Source organism: Mastacembelus armatus, chromosome 8, assembly GCF_900324485.2.
Source record: "Mastacembelus armatus chromosome 8, fMasArm1.2, whole genome shotgun sequence".
Lineage (NCBI taxonomy): Eukaryota > Metazoa > Chordata > Actinopteri > Synbranchiformes > Mastacembelidae > Mastacembelus > Mastacembelus armatus.
In genome coordinates, this window is record NC_046640.1 from 10151881 (window position 1) to 10172171 (window position 20291).

The 20291-nt window shown below is 41.2% G+C and overlaps 1 protein-coding gene across 1 annotated transcript; it reads left to right on the forward strand.

The window, feature by feature from the left end:
* Positions 1-1302: 1302 nt before the first annotated feature.
* Positions 1303-18889, forward strand: LOC113141619 (G protein-activated inward rectifier potassium channel 1-like). The gene is made up of 3 exons (XM_026326151.1): positions 1303-2283; positions 13709-13925; positions 17932-18889. The coding sequence occupies exons 1-3, from the start codon at positions 1618-1620 to the stop codon at positions 18594-18596; spliced, it is 1548 nt and encodes a 515-aa protein (XP_026181936.1). The 5' UTR covers positions 1303-1617; the 3' UTR covers positions 18597-18889.
* Positions 18890-20291: the final 1402 nt, after the last annotated feature.

Sequence of the window (20291 nt, forward strand, 5' to 3'; positions counted from 1 at the left end):
ATTCCAGACTGACTGGATTTCTGGGTTTAAAGACACATGCACGGAAAATTGTATTTCTGAAAAAAGCACTTGCATGCACAGAAAATCCCCAAAGCTCAGATGTGTTTAACACAGACCAGAGAGTCTCGGCCACTGCATTTAACTTGTTTAAGAATCCTTACGATATAGTTGTGATATCTGAAATCATGAACAAAGTTACAATTTATTCCTGTTGCTTTATTAAACATTCTTCTGGTGGGAGGTGACACTCAAACCAAAATTAGGTCATCATTTATTGATTAAAACACTTTGAAAGAGTATTTCATCAATAAATGATGCAATGAACTGATTTAGGATATTTTTAAGTTGCAGAGACTGAACCAGAAATTCACTTCATCCTCAAGTCAAATTAAAAGACTGGAGAAAAAAAAAAACTCGAAACAAGGATCAGCTGTAAAATGAGAACAGTCAAAGGTGTCTGACCTCTGTGACTGAAAGTGTAATTGTGCAGTAACTAATAATAGTTGTATTCACGTATGATATGGACCTCATGTTCTGTCTCGTTTTATCAAGGGCAAAAGAAATCCAAGGACGAACCTCCCCCTTTACAGCTGTCCTCTGGGAGAATACTAGTCCAGGAAATCCTCCACTGTAGTAGCCATCCAATGTCTAAATCAATAAGGCACCTTCAAACGAACGAGGAGAAGCTCAGATTTAATGCCATACTTAAAAATGGACAAAGCCTCGCGCTGGTGAGTAGTAAAATGTAACCTATTTAAAGCAAGCAGTCCAGAAAATAACACCATTTCAGGGAAACATTTAAGAGTCAAATAATGTGGTTTTTATGCTGCTGTTTCTTTGCTCAATATTTCACACAAGATCTATCAGGAGGTTATCAGAAACACAAGGAATTACTGTAGTCCCTGAATGTATTAGGCCAAATATGCGCACAACCATCCAGTAGATGGCACAGTCCAAACACTAGATTCTAATCATCACTCTGTGTGTGACTGTTGTTAATCATAGAGCAGAATAAGCTACAATGCAAAGACAACGTAGGACTAAATAAATTAATTAGTTATTATATCAGTTATGCTCTACGCTGTTTTAACTGACCAAATGAACCACACCGAAGCATAAAATTGCCCACATCATCCATCTCTCCCTCTCTTTACGCACAAATGCAGTCTTGTGTAACTCTCCCCTCCTCTTTCCCTGCCCCTTCTCTCACTCTCCTCACATCTCTCTCTCTCTCTCTCTCTCACACGCGCTTACACTCCCCTCGTCATCCTTTGCAGCCCACCAGAAACTGTGAATGGTAGGCAGCTCCTCGTATTTCGCTCCGCTGATGAGTATCACGCCAGTCAGAGTGAGTGGAGACTGAACAGAGCGCACAGCTACAGGGGCGACCATCTGGTGTCATGTAAAATAATTGGAAGAATATTGGATATTTGAAATAAAAAACATAACAAGCACCTACATACACGTGATTTTTCCTAAATCAAAGGATTTTCTGTGCGCACTAAAGTGGCCATGGCGCATTTTACGCACTGCAGGTAACCAGTGTTTTGCGAGCTCAAAAAACAAAAACATGGATTAAGGAGACATTACCTTTCTCTTTATTTCGGGAGAGCTCAAATGGCGGCACTTCGGAGAAAATTTGGTGAGGACTACCAGGTGGTTAACACAAACCGGGCCACCACTTTTTCTGCGCCGGTCAAGAAGAAACGGCAGCGCTTTGTGGAGAAGAATGGTCGCTGCAACGTGCAGCACGGAAACCTCGGCGGAGAGACCAGCAGGTACCTCTCTGATCTCTTCACCACTTTGGTGGACCTAAAGTGGAGATGGAACCTGCTCATCTTCATCCTAACTTACACCATCGCCTGGCTGGTCATGGCATCTATGTGGTGGGTCATCGCTTACATTAGAGGAGACCTTAATCACGGCCACGACTCGTCCTACACCCCTTGCGTGGCCAATGTTTACAACTTTCCCTCAGCTTTTCTTTTTTTCATCGAGACTGAGGCCACCATCGGCTACGGCTACCGGTACATTACAGAGAAGTGCCCGGAGGGCATCATCCTTTTCCTGTTCCAGTCGCTGCTGGGCTCCATAGTGGACGCTTTTCTCATCGGCTGCATGTTCATAAAAATGTCCCAGCCTAAGAAACGCGCAGAGACGCTCATGTTCAGTCAGGACGCGGTGATTTCTCAGCGAGACGGCAAACTGTGCCTCATGTTCCGCGTAGGCAACCTGCGGAACAGCCACATGGTGTCCGCTCAGATCAGGTGCAAACTCATCAAGGTAAGCTGAAGCAGCAGGTTGTCTGAGACTGAACCCCGGGCGTGTGAGGGCTGAGCTGAACTAAAGAGCATAAAGAACATAGTGTAGATAAATCACACCTTCTTTCACCAATGAAGAATAAGAATTACATTAAAATAAACGTGCACTATAATCAACTTCTCTCTGCTGCTTCAATAGACAACACTGTCTTGTCAGTGTGGCACAGAAGTTCCACATGCTGTAGGACAAACAGGTGAAGCTTAGGGAACGTAATAAAAACAGCCATGTTTCTGTAAAATGGCTGTACACTGGCAGATTGTATCTCTGGAGAATCGGTGCTTTTATTTTCCTTTCAACTGAGCCCACAAAGAAAAGGGACAGTTGCTTAATGCACACTTCATTTTAAACAGGGCCCCACTACACAATGCATGCACTGTTAAAGGCAACAGGCTTTAGATAGCATCACCATGAGCCTTCTGTTTCCAGGATGGTGAGGCTGAGTGCAGCCTGGTGCACTGGTCTGTGTAGGGGGAAGCACTGCACTGGTCCCAGCATCAGTTCCTCTTTCAGCCGGTCACACCTGGACAGATAGGTGTGCACCAGTAAGTGAACGTAACTGAGGAGCCCCTGATGAGGGAAGTTGAGCTTAGTGAATGAGTACAGTGAGAGAGAGCTGCTACAACCACACGGCCACAGATCAATGGAGTCTGTAAAACAGCACTCCTGAGAGTATGGAGGCATAAACAGGGTTTATGGCAACCATAAAGAAATGTATTATTTTCCATCTTTTCCTTAGGGCTCATTATATTTTTCACTAAAATATAAAATATGTTAACACATCATAAAATTTAGGTACAGCTGCAACCAAACTCTGGACAGATAGGATCACCATGTCTGGTGATTGTAAGGTCAGGGGTTTCAATCCTCACCAACTGTGCCACGCTGGTTACACACTAATGAACTCAGCAGATTTTGGGGGAGTACACCTAATGAACCCCACATTCTGAAAACAAGCAACAATGCAGAAAATTACCGCAAAACAGTAGCAGGCTCCATTGGCTCCTCTTTTAAATATCATAACAGAATCTCTTTCAGCCAGATCCATGTTCACTGTGCAAAATGGGCCAGAACGAAGACAAACAGCATTAGTGAGGTGCTTGGTGCTTGTTTATGTCCATGTTCTCCTTTGCACAGCTACATCGAGCACAGCACTGGTCAGCTTAATGATGCATGCAGGCAGAGAGGGAGGCAGGGAGGGCTGAGCTATTCCACAGTTACAAGCAGTGAGGAAGTGAACAGCCCCATAGGCATAAAGTACAATCACATGTGTTTACTGATTTTTATTGCCTCCTATAAGACTGAGCCATGAGCTCTCTGCATCTCAATCAGACCCTCTCCATTTATGGAACTTATTTATGATACTGTGAAATGTAATATATGCCCACACTGGTGTCATGTGTGTTCGATCTGTTAAAAAATCAAATATATAATCTTTTTAAAAAAGCCATAGCACCGAGAACTTGAAGAGAAGTAGTGAGGATCTGTGTTACTTTGAAGAAAGTAGACCAGCGGCAGTGCAAAGGAGAAAAAAATATGGCATCGCGAAAATCACTGAAGCTCAGGGACTTTTTATACAGCGAAACCACAATGCTTTTACCTTTCTTTCTGCACTACAGGAAATGCAATCAGTATAAATGCCAAGACCTCTCTGGCAACCCCACATCATTTTTATACTCCCTCTCTCCGTGGAATACAATAAATACAACATCCACTGTGTGCTCCTTAGTACTTCTTTTTTTTTTTTCTTTCTGTATTTATTTTTTTTTATTAATTTTTTGCTCCGGGGCTTTGTGGTCTAACCGTATCCTTTCGCTTCAAAGACTCTCTTACTGAGACATACCGAGACAGAATTCTTGCAGCAGCTCTGCCAGAATGCAGTAAACAAGCAAACTAAAAATGAGTGACTCAACATACATGAACAGAAGCGTTGTTTAAACTGAAAATATCATACATCGTGTACAGTGTGTAAAAACAAAAACACGAGTCATATTTTTGACTGACTGCTTTCAATGCAGTCCCAGTACAGAAATCTTGGTGGTGCTGTTGAACTGCGACCCTTTTCAAGCCATGCTTTGTCACATAAAATACTCATACATTACTGGCTGAGGATTCATTTTATCTTGCATAGAGAATAGCCCGAGGGAGACAGTTTGAGTTTTGTGTGATGACTTGTTCATCAAGCTGCATCTAAAACAGTAAACAAACAGCTCTCAACTCTTCTATAAATCAAAACAATTTCTCAGACACTACCTCATAATATGACATATAGCTTTCTTGTATTCGCTTAAATTTTTGCTGATTTTTATGGTTTAAACTACAAGCTGGCTGCCTTTTTGTCATTGGTCTTAATATATCTTGCAGACAGTGGCATTCTGTGACTGCACTTCAAGTCCTTTAATGGAATTCTGCAAAGCACTTACCCTTTCAGATATACTGTTGAGTACTGAAGCTCTGTGTGTATAAATAAAGACTGGTTTAGTCATCTGTAAAAGGATGGTCGTAACTCCATTCCCTATAAACTAAACATTTAGCAGCTACAGTGTTACCTTTTCAGCGATACGTAGTCAAAGTAAAAGCCTCTATTTTTCCACTCACAAACCTCAAGCCTGAGGGCATGCTTAGCATCGGGTTCATAATTTACCTACTCAGCTCTGTGCTTAAGTGGGGGCGATATTTTTTCCTGTTTCCACTAAAATAAGTTGTTTCCTTGCATTGTCTGACTCAAATCAAAGTTCTATATCTTAAACACTGACACACCACTGACCACCATGATTAGCTTTCCCTCAGTTTAGTGAGAAGTACTTTGACTCAGAGTAGAAAACACTATGTTGCTGTTTCTTGAAGAAATCGAAAAAAGTGACAACATCAACACAAGTCTCACTACCCTCCTGTTGCACTGTGGGGTGACTTTTGAATATCTGAATAGTGGTGGACAGTGGCAGAGTGTTTTTCAGGAACAAGTCACAATTAATGGCCTTGTTTTATGTCTGCCCTTATGCATGTAAACAGGCTAGACATGCCTTTACATACAGCAAAGGTTATAATATGTAACCACTTTCTATTTACACAGGCTTTGCCTTCTAAATGGAAGAAGGTAGGCAGCATCATCCATCCATCCAATGTCTACACGCACTTATTCCTTAACCAGGGTCACGTGGATCTGCTGGAGCCTATCCCAGCTCTCTTTGGGTGAAAGGCAGGGGTCCACCCTGGACAGGTCACCAGTCCATCACAGGGACCACATAGAGACAAACAACCTCACACACTCACACTCACTCCTATGGGCAATTTAGAGTCACCAATCAACCTGACATACATGTTTTTGGAGTGTGGGAGGAAACCAGAGTACCTGGAGAAAACCCACACAAGCACAGGGAGAACATGTAAACTCCACACAGAAAGGTCCCTGATGGGTTGTGAACCCACGACCTTCTTGCTGTGAGGTAACAGTGCTAACCACTAATCCATATAGGCAGCACCATAAATAAATGTCACATCACACTAAGGATGAGATTATGTTTGATCAGAAGTTTATTCATTGTTTTTCTGCTCTGAATGGCCACACTCAAAGACAGAGTGGGTGTGAATGTGAGGTTGTTCGTTTTGTAAAGTCATAGAAAAGTTTGTAGATACAAGGTGCTTACTCTATGTTTGTTTTGTAAGTTCATCAAACCATATCCTTTATCAACTCTGTTCATAATTTTGACTCCAGCATGATGTGATAGGAAGGGATTTCTGAAGGGATGTCAGAAGTCACAAGTGTATCTTCCAGCAGACAGCACCAAGCAGTTTTGACTGATGGATCCTGGATGTCTGCAACAGTATTTTCTGTGCAAACTGGCAAAGGTGACAGATGAGACTGCAGAATTGAGTCCTTAGAAGAAGCAACATTATTTTACTTAGTATAATTTCCATTATTGTTATCTGTACCTGCAAGAAGTGCGTATTTTAAAGAATGGGATTGATAGTGGCAGCTTCCAGTAGCTTCTGGCTGAGCAGATGTATGCAAATATTATGTTCACTGATCCACAAAGACGTGAATCTAAAGCCACTGAACCCTTTTATATGAGAAAGCCAGCTTGAAAGTGAGCCACTTGTTGATGTTGCTCTGTTTGGACAGTACATTGGTGTGCCAGAGCTCTGCTCAACTGGTGTGGATGAACACTGGATGACAGCAGACAGCAGAAGGAAGAGAAAAACAGACCAGTGTAAGCTGTCAGCCAGAGTTTGACCATAAGCAGCTGAAATCCAGCTTTTCAGGGCATCCATGACAGCCTCAGAAGGCATCCTGGTGGAACATCCTAGCTGAAAATATTACTGTGGTATTACTGGGAGGGTGGGAAGAAGGCGAGAGAGAGAAGATGTTGATTGAAAGTGATGGAAAGTGGGGAAAGAACTGGAGAGAGATTATAAGTGAGAGGACACATAAAAAGAATTACCAACAGATTTCTTTTTAATATTTTCATTGTACAAGTGCTGACTTCTATTTCTGAGAAATACAAGGGAGTGACATCCTCTTGGCTGCATATCTCCGCAGAGGATTGCAGGGTGGGCTGACATACCAGTCACTGGAACTAGAATGGATTTCCATTTCTTTTTTTAATAAAAATAGAGATTCAATTACGCTATCAAGCTATGGAGGGCTAGAAAAAGACCTTGAAGATTGGGATGTTCATGCATGCTTATCCTTGAATTAGTCAGTGTCTACACATATACAGTGGTGTAAGAAAGTGTTGGCCCCCTTCCTGATTTCTTATTTTTTTGCATGTTTGTCACACTTTGTTTTAGATCATCAAACAAATTTAAATATTAGTCAAAGATAACACAAGTAAACACATCATGCATTTTTTTAAATGAAGGTTTTTATTATTAAGGGAAAACAAAATCCAAAACTACATGGCCCTGTGTGAAAAAGTGTTTGCCCCCCCTGTTAAAACATAACTGTGGTTTATCACACCTGAGTTCAATTCCTCTAGCCACACCCAGGCTCGATTACTGCCACACCTGTTCGCAATCAAGAAATCACTTAAATAGGACCTGCTTGACAAAGTGAAGTAGACCAAAAGATCCTCAAAAGCTAGACATCATGCTGAGATCCAAAGAAATTCAAAAACAAATGAGAAAGAAAGTAACTGAAATCTATCAGTCTGGAAAACGTTATAAAGCCATTTCTAAAGCTTTGGGACTGCAGCGAACCACAGTGAGAGCCATTATCTACAAATGGCGAAAACATGGAACAGTGGAGAACCGCCCCAGGAGTGGCCGGCCGACTAAAATTACTCCAAGAGCGCAGTGATGACTCATCCAAGAGGTCACAAAAGACCCCACAACAACATCCAAAGAACTGCAGGCCTCACTTGCCTCAGTTAAGGTCACTGTTCATGACTCCACCATAAGAAAGAGACTGGGCAAAAATGGTCTGCATGGCAGAGTTCCAAGACGAAAACCGCTGCTGAGCAAAAAGAACATAAAGGCTCGTCTCAGTTTTGCCAGAAAACATCTTGATGATCCCCAAGACCTTTGGGAAAATAATCTGTGGACTGACGAGATAAAAATTGAACTTTTTGGAAGGTGTGTGTCCCATTACGTCTGATGTAAAACAACAACGCATTTCAGAAAAAGAACATCATACAATAAAATATGGTGGTGGTAGTGTGATGGTCTGGGGCTGTTTTGCTACTTCAGGACCTGGAAGACTTGCTGTGATAAATGGAACCATGAATTCTGCTGTCTACCAAAAAATCCTGAAGGACAATGTCCGGCCATCCGTTTGTGACCTGAAGCTGAAGCGAACTTGGGTTCTGCAGCAGGACTATGATCCAAAACACACCAGCAAGTCCACCTCTGAATGGCTGAAGAAAAACAAAATGAAGACTTTGGAGTGGCCTAGTCAAAGTCCTGACCTGAATCCGATTGAGATGCTGTGGCATGACCTTAAAAAGGCGGTTCATGCTCGAAAACCCTCCAATGTGGCTGAATTACAACAATTATGCAAAGATGAGTGGCCAAAACTCCTCCATAGCGCTGTAACAGACTCACTGTAAGTTATTGCAAACGCTTGACTGCAGTTGTTGCTGCTAAGGGTGGCCCAACCACTTATTAGGTTTAGGGGGCAAACACTTTTTCACACAGGGCCAGGTAGTTTTGGATTTTGTTTTCCCTTAATAATAAAAACCTTCATTTAAAAACTGCATGATGTGTTTACTTGTGTTATCTTTGACTAATATTTAAATTAGTTTGATGATCTGAAACATTAAAGTGTGACAAACATGCAAAAAAATAAGAAATCAGGAAGGAGGCCAACACTTTTTCACACCGTGTGTTTTGTTGTAGGAGTAAGCATGCTCAAAAATTCAAAAGCTTTCACACATATACAGACAAAAACAAACCTTGATTTCTCCATTAAATTTTGTTAGAGGTGGAGTGTGTGTTATGGGTAATATCTGAGGCAGCAGTCTGAGGTGAGAGACTCACAAATAAAATATATCATTATTCTTGAATGAACAGTACATCTTCAGACTTCTGACAACAACAATGCATGAGCCCTGTTAGAGTATCCTCCACACCCAAGAAGAAATCAGGGAGCACAGTCACATCAAAACACATATTTGGCCAAGAACATTGTAACACCATTTCTGCCCACTCCTGCCAAAGTCACCAAGTGTCAAACTGGGAATTTACACAATTACCAGGGAAAACAAGATTATCAGACATAGAAAGTGCCTTCTTCAACTCTGTATATGTGTCTGTATTTCTACACATCTAATACCAGTTTTACCCTGGTTAGCCTGCCTTGAAAATTATATCAATCTGTCTCATTTTTAATATTGTTGGAGTATAATCACATGCCTCCTGACTAATCACAATCCAGCCAAATATTACACGTTGTGACTTTCCAGATTTCACAGAGCACTAAGAAAAAGGCAGCTCCATATCCACAGCAATTACCTTCATATTATTATTCTGCGATGCACAGGTCATTAAGTGGTGTGCCCATTATTTAAAAAGGTGTGAAGAGTGTGGACACTGGAGTGCTGAATGAGCTTGTAGTTTGTTTGACTTTAATGCCACAGACTTGACTTTACAGACAATTACTGACAATAATTAATGTGGGCTTTGTTGTTAAAACAAGTGCACAGTGTACACATCAGTTCCCTAACCCGAACCATATCACAAATGATGTGTGCACACTGCAGAAATAAATAATTGAAGTAACGTCAGCATAGAATATTAAAAGGTGTTCTTGTTTTTCCTAAACTTTCGATGAACCATTTGGTGCCATCCTTGTCAGCCTGGTGAATGTACTGAGTTGGAAATGTGAACAGTAATTGGCCAGTGGAAATTTGAATGGGCCGTGCTGAGGACATCCTCCAAGCAGAATGGAAAAAGAAATGCCGCAGAATACTCAATTATGATTTTCCCTTGAAAAACTGCAGGTGATTATAGAACAGGAGAGAGGACAAGATTTGACCAGCTTTGACAAAGTAACTAGGCTTTGTCTTTTTTACTCTTATCCAGCTCTGGACTGTAATGCAATTTTGTTGTTTTCCAACCAAACCTGGAGGAAGAACAGTCTATGTCCTATTGTTCTGATGCTTGTGTGGATGGAGACCGTTAATTTACGGATTGTAAAGCTCCTTAAGGCACTGTCAGATTTACCTCTGTCATGTCATGTTTGCATATTTCTAGAGACTAGGAGAAAACATCCCTCCAGTTAATTTGAATCTCAATCTGATTTGACAAATTCATCTCACTCAGTGTTGGCTGGGTGAAATGTCAGACTTGCCCAACCTTTGTAAATGGACTGAGTAGGCAGACGGTATGTGGTGGAGTGAAAGCCTGTGCGATTTGCCCGGCTTGTCAGTCGACCTCCTTGCCTACAAGCTTCTCCACCCACTCTCAGGCTACTGATTGATGAATGCCTGGCAGAGTTTGGAATGGGGTTGCGTAGGAAGCTCAGGCCACTTCAGGTCTAATCAATTTCATTTATTACCTGTCTTCATCGAAGAGCATCATTCACACCACTGAACACGCATTTTGTGAGAGTGAAACAAAAAAACACGATGACTTTGTAATGATAATGAGCATCTGACTGGGTTGTGAGTAGTCAGCGGTGATGGGTTGTACCTCGAACAGGCATGTTTGTGTGCTCCTCTAGTGCTTTTCCTCAACAGCATTGTAAAAAACGAATAAAAACATTCCTGTCTGGATATCAGCGCTCATAGAGAAAAACTGTGCATTTGTTGTGACTGTCAAATTTATAGAAAAGAAAGCAGCTATGCACAGCTATTTCTGAACCCTTTCTATAAGAGGAACTGTAAAAGAATGCCAACAAGGCCTGTGTAAGGAGCTCTGCATACAGTCATCCATCTTTTTAATCGTCAGCGACAAAGACAGAAAAGTGCAAAGTAGAATTTCCCTGAGCCAGTGTGAGATAACTTGCGTGGAGGAGGAATGATGCCAAACACTATTCAGCAGCCTGTAAGCACCTGACAAGCGAACAAAGGCCCCTCCGACATTACAGTCATTCTCCAACATAAATCCCGAAGAGCATCTCATTGAGATTCACAGGGCACAGAAATAAAATGCAATATTTTCTGGCAGTACAAAGCCTGTTTACTCACACTTCATTCACAGTTTGTGTCTCCTTGGGATAAACTATAAGGCAATGTCACCAGTAGGTCAGGATGAAACTGGGCTCTGACTGGTAGCAGCAGGAGAAGCCTGGATGGGAGGATGAGAGAGAAAGCAGAACTAGAGATTTATAGCCACTGAAACGGAAAAACTGAAAGTCATTTGCTCATCATCTGAAACTTCACTTAAATCCCTGTTTTTTGCCATGATTCTCCCAGATATTTAATAAAATAACAGGCACTGGTGTTAATATACCTTGTAAAGATGATTCTATAAAACCTTCCAACTGCAATTAATATATAAAAATTAAGCAAAAGTAAACAGTTTACCAACTCCAGTAATAATTTGATCCACAACAAAAAAAATACACCATTAAATAACTACATTTGTTCGAGGGGCTGCAAGTGTCTTTATTTAAAAAAAAAAAAAGTCTTGTTTACAAACAGCACATCTACTGTGTAGAGTTCCCCTACTGTGTGGCAGATGGTCCTGGATGCTACCAGAGTTCAGGCTTATGTTTGCAGCTCTGTCCTGCTCTTTGCTGGATCCGGGAACTTTACACTCCAGCAACCTCAGCCAGCGTTACCTCAGACAGCGTAAGGTTTGCCAAACACACTGGTTAGTCATCATCATAAAAGCATTTCTCTTCAAACTTTAAAAGTGAAATGTATTTGAAAATGAGAAACTGGTAAATGCAACTGGTATTAACTGTAAACAGTATTGTGCAAGAATGGAAAGATTTAGCTTCAATAAAGGGAGCGGGGCTCCACAGTCAATTGCTAGGAAATACCAAATGATGCAACCATTGTAATTTAGAGTGTGCTGTAGTCAAAAATCCATTTGTCTATTTTTATTATCATCATATTTTGGGCCAGAACAAACACATCTAGATGACACTGAGTCAGTAATATAAAGGCTGAAAGAGGAAACTGTCTTTGTGGGAATAGTGTGTGGATTATTTTAGGATTTAAAATGAGAACAAAAGATCCAGAAATGGCAGAAAGGGTTAGAGAGAAGGGGGTGGGAGTGTGTGTGTATCTGTGTGGGAGATCATTAAGAAGCTGTGTGCGGTGGTGGAATAGTGTGTTTGTATGTGTGGGTGGTTTGTGGATGACGCATCCTAACTATTGGTTGGAGGTAAAACAATGCAGAAAAAGAAAAGAAGGTAAAATTATAACAAAAAACTTGGAACAAAGGAATTCCACGAGGGTCTTTATTAACTCAAGCTTCAGCTCAACCCTTTTTCTCTTAAATGACCTGTTTAAACTTAGACTCTGAAACACACGAGTGTTTTTTGCATGGGTTAACACCCCCTCTAGTTCTGATATGAAAATATTTCATGATTAATATATAAAAGTGAAAGAAAAAGCTGAAAGACTCTTTTTTTGAGAGCCAGATGCACTGTAAAAAACTGGCTTCAAATTTAAGTGAATGTGTGAGAAAGGATAAAACAGACTGCTAAGTGGGGGTAGAGAAAAGGTGAACAGGCTGATTAGATAGAAAAAGACAGGAAAGAAGAAAATACATCCTGGACCTTGGTGCTGTGCTCCAGCGTCATCTGGGCAATTAAATGCTTCCGCACCAGTTAACACTCTGTGGGCAAGTCCTGTCCAAGCACGGCTGTTTCATACGTTCGCCTGCAATTTCTTCAAGAAATCAATATGAAGTGCCAAGTCTGCAGCCACAGCAAAACAAGGCACCACTTGATATTTAAGAGATGGAGAGAAAAAACATCTGCCTTCACTTTTCCGGAATAATGATGTATTTACCTTATGTTATATTTATATTTTTGGAGAACCGCCCCATCACGCTTTTAGACTGAATAACTAAATAAAGCACCTTGGAAGCTAAATAATTACAGTGCATGCTACATAATCACAATATCCAGATGGACCTTTATTGTAAAGTGTGACTAATGAAGAACTTTTAGGTCCAATTCTGATCCCGATATTCGTTGATTTAAAATCTCATAGCTGATATTATTCTTTTTTTTCCAAGAAAAACACAGAATAAATAAAGATTTCCCCTAACATTTGTTTTGTGTACTTTTTTCTAAGTCCTTAACATGAGGAGACATAATGCAGTTTGACACTAAACTTGTTTTACTGATATTAAACAGTATTTCAACGGCACGTCTGACCGTCTGGATCAGCTCAAGCCCCTTTGATGGGGACTACTAGACAAAGTGTACATAAAGTAGTGTCTAACTGTAAATAAAGTAATTAAAAATCTCTCCGACCTTTTACTACAGTAACACACTGTGTACAATATTAGCAATGTACTTTATCATATATAAAATATTTGACAAAGGAGGGATTTATTTCAAAATCTTATGTACATTTTCTCTCAGTGTCTGTTGCATATTTAACTGAATAATTCTGATCCTTCTGTATTTTTGCATAATGACGATTCTGAATGCAGGACTGTGATATGGTGCTTTTACTTAAGTAAGAGGTTTGACTGATAATAATTTTAAGGTAAATATGAGGAAAGTTTCTAGAAAATTAGCAGGAAAACTGGGTTGGCAAATTAAGCATTACCAAGATTATCTGTGTTTCATAGAACGTAAGGAAGCCAAATGGTGCCCGAACACTCTTTCTTACTGTTTTTCAATGATATGCATCTAATCCTTTCCTACCTGTTCCATTCTTCCCATTTTCTATATTTATTTCACTTCATACCTCCTTTCACACCTATTTTTCCCTTTTCTCTGTCCACTTCTGTCGCTCTATTATTGTCAACTGCCTTTCAGTCCCGTCAGACACCCGAGGGCGAGTTCCTGCCTCTGGACCAGTGTGAGTTAGACGTCGGTTTTGGGACAGGTGCAGACCAGCTCTTCCTGGTGTCCCCTCTCACCATCTGCCATGAAATCAATCCGAAGAGCCCCTTTTTTGACCTTTCCCAGCGTTCCCTCATGAATGAACAGTTTGAGATTGTCGTTATCCTCGAGGGCATCGTGGAAACCACTGGTGAGGAATCTGTTCTTGTGACTTCTTTCTGTCTTTTCATACGATTTAGTTCTCAGTACTTCTTTTCTTGTCTTCACACTCCCGGTCTAAATGCATATTTTTATATTAATATAAACCAACATAATAATCCTGTCTAAATAGATGTAGACAGTGAAATCTTATTTCCCTTAATTCTGCCTTCCCAGCTTTAAATATTTGAAGAAGGTGGGGGAAAAAAGTGACAACGAGAACAATAGTACATGAGAATGACACCATGATTGAACTATGAGGGATATTTTATTACTGCACAATCAGTTTATGCCCACTCAATGCATAATAAAAGCCTGTGGTCATAGATGCATGTGCCACTTTGATGAATGAGCTGAGGTTTTAGTAGAAGTTCCACTCCAGTTTTCAGATAACATAGGCAAACTGAGGTTATTCTGAGCCTGTGAGACGTCGCTATACAGCGTTTGTTGTAAACTACAGGAAGCCGAGATACTGGTGTACTGGGGTCTCTCTTGCATATTTAACTGAATGATTCTTTGCTAAAGTCCGTTACAAATAAAGCCATCTGTCTCTTTTCGTTCAAGCTCTGCTTCTTATCCATCTTCCATAACCATCATTTTGCCACTGTTGTAGAAGAAACCACAGGGCTGAATAGGTTCGGAGCAGAAGGGAGGGATCAGCAGGGAAGCGTGGAGGCAGGCAGGCAACACGGTCTGTGCTCGGTTGATAATACCATTAAATCAGGGCGCAGCTAGAAATTTAGTGTCACACTGCTGTGGCACTCATAGCTGAGGGGTAGGGGAGGGGAGCCCTGACAGTTTCACCCTCGGCGGGTCGCAATATCACGTCTTCCTCACACTAACACACGTCCCATTAACCTGAACACATTAAGAGTTATCTCCTCATATCCAGTCGCTGCTGACACAGCTATTTAGCTTGTTAATTGTCTCTGCAGCTCATTCCAATTATGTCTCAAACAAACCTGACAGATTATCAAGCAGTCACTTTTATACTTGTCAGTTTTAGCAGCAATATTGATTCTACTTTAGCAAGAGAAGAAAAGATTCTGCAGAAAGAGATGGAGTGGCAACCCAAATGTTTATCTGACCCTGAGCAGGTACTGTATATGCACCTATAGTGAACAAATGAATGGAGAATTTTGTCTCTATATAACATAATAACTTTTATATGAGATAATACACAAAATAGATGAATGGAGGTCTGTATCATCTATTCATTGGTAAAAGTGAAACCTAACAACCGAACTAAGAGAAAAAAAGTAAACCTCTAATGAATATTAGAGGTTAGGTTTATGTTTCATTTTCACTGATATATAGATGACACACACCTCTATTTATGAATTTGTGCTATAATTTGGTTTTGTGCCAAGTTTCCATGGTCAGAGATAAATAGAGTCTCACAGAAAATGAGCAACATCATAATACACTCTGTAAACTGAGCCCATAAAGGCTGCAGCCAGGAAGTCTTTTTCAGGGGCACCCTGCTCACTGTCTGCCAAATCTTTGTATAGTTGTGCTGAGGGCTTTTATTTTTATGCAAGATTGTAGCAAACATTTACTGGGTGGTTGAACACTCATATGATGCCAGAATGATGAAACAAAACTGACGTGCCTGTCAGGCTCTACAGCCCACAAGGTTCTACTGCTCTGTTATTACTGCCATCTTCAGTCGTATCTACAGTCAACAGCAATACAGTCATTCTTCTGATACCTAAGAGAATACAGCTGGGCTCACCGTTGTGATTAAAGCCTCCAGACAAATTAGAAATAAAAATTAGCTTTGTGTAGATGTAGACTGCTCAGTGTTTTCTGTGGATGAAGATGAGTAGTGAGCCTGGAATAGCATCAGGCTATGACATAACACTGCACACATTGTCCCTCAGAGGGACGGGATCAGACTCCTACTCTACAGCTAACTGTAGTGTTTAAACGAAAATCTCAGGTTGTAGCATAGCTAGTAGGTCAGAAAAAAGGGTTAAATGCTTATTGATTGCAAAGGACCTCTAAGAAAGCACCCAAATGTCAAGAAAACTACTGTACATGAGCTGAGGTCCAACAGAACAAAGTGTGTTTAGGATGCTTGCAGGTATCCCGTACAATCCAGTATACAACAGACAAGTATTACCACTTATGTCACCCTTAAATCATGTATAAAACTGCACACTAATAAACAGTTGCCAAAACAGCATGATATCAATGTGTCAATAGATGCCTGAGGAGACTGAAGTCAGTACAATTCGCCATCAACATCACAACTTTCAATAGATATCGAAAGAGAGGATCCATGACTCACGCCATTGATGTATTGATGTGGGAATAGTGCTAGACAACCGCTAATTATGTCGATCAGAGTTGGCACTCATCACAACCAATAATGAGCCAATAACCAGCGTCAATCACCTTTCACCTATACTAATGAAAATCTCGCCATTGTGTGGAAACATAAACAGCAATGCTTTAAACTCCAGGAAGCAATACCAAAAACCAAACGTCACAGAGGTGACATGCTGAGAATCCATCCATTACTTATGCCGCTTATGCTGGAGAGCATTGCTGGGGAGTAGAACCCAGCATTAGCAGGCGAGAAGAATGGTACACGTGGACAGGTCACGGGGCTCATAGACAAACATTCAAGCTCACATGATGCTTAAAATATGTGGAAAAAAGGAATAATAGTGGTAAGTAACAGCGGTTTAGTGCTTTTTAGAAATTCTGTGGGTTTAATTCAATTCAATTCAATTTTATTTGTATAGCGCCAAATCACAATACAAATCATCTCAAGGCACTTTACAAAAACTAAAACTAAAAACCCAACAATTCCCTTATGAGCAAGCACTTGGCGACAGTGGAGAGGAAAAAACTCCCTTTAACGGAAGAAAAAAAACCTCCAGCAGAACCAGGCTCAGTTTGGGTGGCCATCTGCCTCGACCGGTTGGGGTGAGTGGATAGAGCAGAGAGAAAAGAACAGCAACAATAAACAACAAATAGACACTGCAAGGTGGTGGGGCCAGTAACTGCACATCAGCGATAAACAGCTCCAGGACCAGGGACACCTGCAGAAGGTACAGAGAGAACAGAGAGAGAGGGAGAGAGCACAAACTAGGGGAGAGAGAGAGCACAAGGTTAGTAACATTCAATGGTGGAATATACATGAGGTGGGAGGAGAGAAGAGAGAGGAGGGGAAGGGAAGGGGGGGGGTTAGGGTAGGGGAGCTCAGTGCACCGATGGTCCTCGGGCAGTCTAGGCCTATAGCAGCATAACTAACTAAGGGATGGTTCAGGGTTGCCTGAAGCCAGCCCTAACTATATGCTTTGTCAAAGAGGAAGGTTTTAAGTCTAGCCTTAAAAGTACAGAGAGTGTCTGCCTCCTGAACCCAACTCTTCAAGCAGTCTGTAAATCTCAGTATGTTGCATGTTTCCACAAGTGTGCAGCAGGGTTGGGTGGTAATACAGCAAAAATAATAATAAAAGTATAATTTTATAATTTAATAACCACCCTCATGAGAAAAAAATGTTGTGTAATGTGCACCGTTTATAATAAATGCCTGAAGAGCGTGTTTTGAATGAGCAGAAGCAGAGCTCACTGCCTATTGTGCAGAGCCTGTGATCTACAGAGATGATGATCCCCTCCCTCTGGTGGAAATATAACAATACCCACTTAACCCCTGATGCCAAAAGGGGCAAGAAAATATCCCTTGGACATCACAGTGGGTCTTCACCACTGTGGGGAAGGTTGTGATATAGTTCAGCTAACGGCCAATCACCCTCCCCCCTGTCATAGGCAGGCGAGATGGCAATACCATATACAGTGTACTGTATAATTTGTAGAAGGTTTAAACGTATCACAAAGTGGATACTGCCCAACCCTAAAGCGCAGTGCAGAGTGGGAGAAAAGGGGAGGCAATACTGCCCATCCACATTTCTCCTTATTCAATTTTGTTGGGGCTACACTCCATTTAATGCCAGTTATTGCAATTACTACCCATCCTTTTCTTATAGGTATGACATGCCAGGCACGGACGTCATATACTGAGGACGAGGTGTTATGGGGCCATCGCTTTTTGCCGGTGATGTCTCTGGAGGAGGGCTTTTTCAGGGTAGACTACTCACAGTTTCACAGCACTTTTGAGGTACCGACACCACCATACAGTGTCAAGGAGCATGAAGAGAAGAATTCGCTGCCCTCGCCTCTATCCACTCCCACACCTGCACTGACTGAGTGCCACAGTGCACGGCGTGACCGTGTATTTTCTGTGGATTGCATCAACACTTCAGAGGAAAGGGGTCGCCATGGAGGGACGGGAGGTCGACTGCCTAGCAAGCTGCAGAGGATGAGTTCATCTGGGAAGGAGGACCTGCAGAGAAAGGTGCTTCTGCTTAGCTCCCAGCACTCTGAGAAAGCCTGCAGCACAGGAGATCTGCCCCTGAAGCTGCAGCACCTTAGCTCCTCAGCTGGCCCTGAGGCGGAGAATCGCCTGCAACTCAAGTCCCTCAAGGTGGGCTTCGAACCAATGACCCAGTCCACTGGAGACCTGTACCAGCGCAGTCTACCACCCACACTGTCCACTGCTCCGGTGCCCTTGCACAGCCCACTGCTCTCAGCTGGAGGGAGACCAGAGGACAAGCTGCCAGCAAAGCTAAGGAAGATGAATGCTGACCGCTGAAATCACGGCAGTCCATGACCACAACAACTGACTCTCACTGATCTCCAACCACAGACCGACAGAACACATGCATGCAAACAGATGTGATTCAGCAATGTACTTACCTTGGGAGGAAAAAAAATCTGATCATTTACTGACATTTTTTTTTTTTTTTTTGGTCAAAACACAGCCCTTACTGGAATTACTCCAATCTTTGTGTTTCATAGCAGAAGCATTCGTGCAGGCTTTGTTACACACAAAACAAGAAAAACACAAACTTCATGCTTTGATCATTCTGCAATATTTGTGCATGTATACACTAAATCCATTGTTTAATGTATGCACCACTGCACTTAAGAGTTCTTAATTTTATCTAAATATAATTCTATTAAAATAATAATAAATGCTGTTTGATCTTTCACTTCTTTGTGTTTTTATTGTTGCCGTACCAAAAAAAAAAAAAACAAACAGTTTAGTTTATGATCTCAGGTTTGCCAAATGTCAATATGTAATCCAACAGTGCAATGCAGTGCAGTTTTAATGGGCTGTTGTTAATGCCCTAATTTTGTCCCTTTGGCAAGAAACACTTAAAGCGGTAACAATCCCATAATTCCTCAGTGCATAACGTGCATATTAGGATTGGTTTTGGGGGTGGGGAGATAATGAGCTACACTGCTGCTGAGAGAAAAATATGAAGAGAGTTTATTGGAGAATGGAGGCTGATTAGAGTCAACCCATTGCTCCAAACTGAGGAGTAATGTCATCACCTAGGCATCATGTCTAACAAACACATCCAAAAAATCCATTATGTGGTCTTCTCTCTACGTGTGCCTGAGGAAAATGACCACAACAGTTTCACAATATAAGTCTCTTTCTGTTTTTCCAGGTATGTACTAGATTTGTTCAGTGTTGTATCTACAGTCAGTATTATAGTGTAGGACGAATATGTGTGACAAGGTCTATAATGTCTTGTAACAGTGTAAGAAATAAAAGGAAGCAGATGGCACTAAACTATATACAGGTACATACTCAGTAGCACAAAGACAGAAATTCAGTGGAAGAGGGAGATCTTTGCTGCTTTAACTCCACACTTTTAGAGAACTTCTCGGTCTCATTATTAAGCTGCAGCTTCAACCACCCACTCAGTTTACACAGAGCCTAAACCTCTCCATACACCCTGTTCCTCAAATTTTGCCACACACCGAGGCTTGTGCGTGTTTATACAATTACTGACTACACACGTGGTTTGTCACTGTTCTCATGCCTTGTCTGGGTTGCTGAATTACACAACAATAGATAGAAACTGGCTCATTACAGCACAGAGACATTCAGGTGAAACATAGAAACGGTTAATAATGAAACAAAAGTGCAAACTCTTGATGAAAGCAACCTATTGTTCAATGTATCTACCTAAAGGTAATTACTGCTTTTATTACATGACCTGCTAATTCAACCAATCAAGAAAGTTGAAGTAAAAAGTTTATTTGTGTTGTTTATTGTGAATAACGTCATGCTCTATTGTTGTGCTGCCTGGGGATTGTTTTTTTCCTCTGTCTACCACCCAGTGTGCAGTTATTACTGAAGCTGGAGGGTAGCAGTTCAAAACACTACTTTTTTTCATATCTGTTACATTCATGTGAAATGACATAAAATGTACACATCCAATCTCCTAATTACCATAAATGTTAGATATTTAAAGAAATCTGATGTATACAT